Here is a 2,175-nt window from a genome sequence, read left to right as displayed (position 1 = left end):
TGCTAAATCTCCTTCTTCATTGTTTCATAGTAGAAGAATATTTCTACTAAATGAAGATCTATAGACAGCAACTTCGGTGGTTGAAAATAAGGTTCTTTTCAAAGTGAAAACTGTTTCTAAGTAATGAGTCATATTTTGAAAAAATAATTTGGGTTTGAAAGACAATTGACATAATTAAGGCATTTAAAAAGAAATAGATTATAGATTGAGAGAAACAGAAATTGGAATGGAGTAGCATGTAGTAATGCTACAAAGAATCAGGGGTTTCTATGTTGAAATTTTCAAATGTTTCCCAATAACCAGTCCACTGTCAAGTAATAATTTTCTGTGCTTTGTGTAGTTTACAGGCAAATGACTTTCTCCAGCACCTACAACAGCTCCAACAGTGTTACTGGCTTCATCCTCTTGGGATTCACCTACACGGGAGACATTCAGAAACTTCTGTTCATGGTACTCTTGACAATTTACATTCTGACCCTCTTGGGGAATGGATCTATCATTTGTGCTGTGTGCTGGGATGAACGAATTCATACCCCCATGTACATACTACTGGCCAACTTCTCCTTCCTGGAGATCTGCTATGTCACTACTACTGTCCCCAATATGTTGGTCAACTTCTTCTCAGAGACCAAGGTCATCTCCTTCTCTGGATGTTTCCTCCAATTCTATTTATTCTTCTCTTTAGGTGCAGTAGAATGTTTTTTTCTTGCCATCATGGCATTTGATCGGTATCTTGCCATCTGCCGGCCTCTACACTACCACATCATCATGACAAGACATCTGCGAACCAGACTGGTTGTCAATTGCTGGGTAATTGGCTTCCTTTGGTTCCCTGTTCCCATCATCATCATCTCCCAGTTGTCTTATTGTGGCCCCAAGATCATTGACCACATTCTATGTGACCCATCCCCAATTCTAGTACTCACTTGTACACCAGCACCTATGATGGAATTTGCCTGTTCCTTCTTGAGTTCTATGATTCTGGTTATTCCCTTCTTCTTTATTATAGGGACCTATACTCTGGTCCTGAAAACAGTGCTGAGGATACCTTCAGGAAGAGGGAAAAGAAAGGCCTTTTCTACCTGTGGTTCCCATATTGTTGTAGTGTCCCTCTTCTATGGATCTGCAATGGTTATTTATATGAGGCCAAGATCTGGGCATGAAACAGAGACCCAGAAGATTGTGACCCTGTTTTATTCCATGGTGACTCCATTCTTGAATCCTGTCATCTATAGTCTTAGGAATAAAGAGATGAAGGATGCTCTGAGGAAAGTTCTAGGACATGAGAATGAAAGTCTTTGTAAAAGATATCCTTTGAGATCTAGCTAGACTTTTAACATTCTCCAGAGGTGAAGACCCAAGAATAATTTAGTTTAAGTAAGAAACTTTATCATCCTATTACTCAACATCACTGACCTATGGCCTATGATAATTGACATTGTCAATACCTATAAGTTTAAAACTTTTACTTCTCAGTAATTTTTGGATTTTTTAGTAAAAGAGAGATTTTCCAACCACAGAGTTCCTTTAAAAAAACTATCAACTATCCTGTTCATTAATAAATAGAATAAAAGAAAAGATTTGCAAAACTAGCTTTGTATTGATTTTAACCTCTTTGTTTTGGTAGACAAAAAATGGAAATAATCTTATTTCTTTGAGTATTTCTGAAAATACTTAAATCACAATGAATTTCTTTTTCCTTTACGGAATAATTTGTCAACATCCATTTCCTTATCTATTTTCAATTGTAGTCATGTAATTGAGTGTTTGTCAGAACTATAGATCTAGAGTTGGAAAGAATCTGAAAGGTTCAGCCTCCTTATTTTTCAGATATGTAAACTGTATCCTGGAGAAATTAAGTGACTTGCCCAAGAATAGGTAGGGTCATAATTCAAACTCAGGTCTCATGACTTCAGTTTCATGCTTCAAGTCCATTGCTCTTTCCATTGCATTATACCTCCTTCTCACATGTCTTCTCACGTTTTTCTTAAATGTTGCCTTTTCAAAAAAAACAGTAGTTCCATTGATCACAATAATGCAAATGAAATCAACACAGAGAAACATGAAAAATCTAATCAATTAAAAGAGATTGTTTTGTTTTGTTTTTAAGTCTCATACTGTCACAGGCAAAGAATATATCCTTTTGGTTGATAAACCCAATTAACAGCTGTGTAT

At 36.2% G+C, this 2,175-nt stretch overlaps 1 protein-coding gene across 1 annotated transcript; it reads left to right on the top strand.

Moving 5' to 3' along the window:
- Nucleotides 1-351: 351 nt before the first annotated feature.
- Nucleotides 352-1,329, top strand: LOC140514068 (olfactory receptor 11G2-like). Its single transcript, XM_072624053.1, has one exon. The coding sequence runs from the start codon at nt 352-354 to the stop codon at nt 1,327-1,329; it is 978 nt and encodes a 325-aa protein (XP_072480154.1).
- Nucleotides 1,330-2,175: the final 846 nt, after the last annotated feature.

Source organism: Notamacropus eugenii, chromosome 7 (assembly GCF_028372415.1).
Source record: "Notamacropus eugenii isolate mMacEug1 chromosome 7, mMacEug1.pri_v2, whole genome shotgun sequence".
NCBI lineage: Eukaryota > Metazoa > Chordata > Mammalia > Diprotodontia > Macropodidae > Notamacropus > Notamacropus eugenii.
This window is presented reverse-complemented; position numbering and strand designations above follow the sequence as displayed.

Coding starts and splice junctions, on each gene's coding strand:
- LOC140514068 (XM_072624053.1), top strand. CDS start 352: ATGACTTTCTCCAGCACCTACAACAGCTCCAACAGTGTTACTGGCTTC.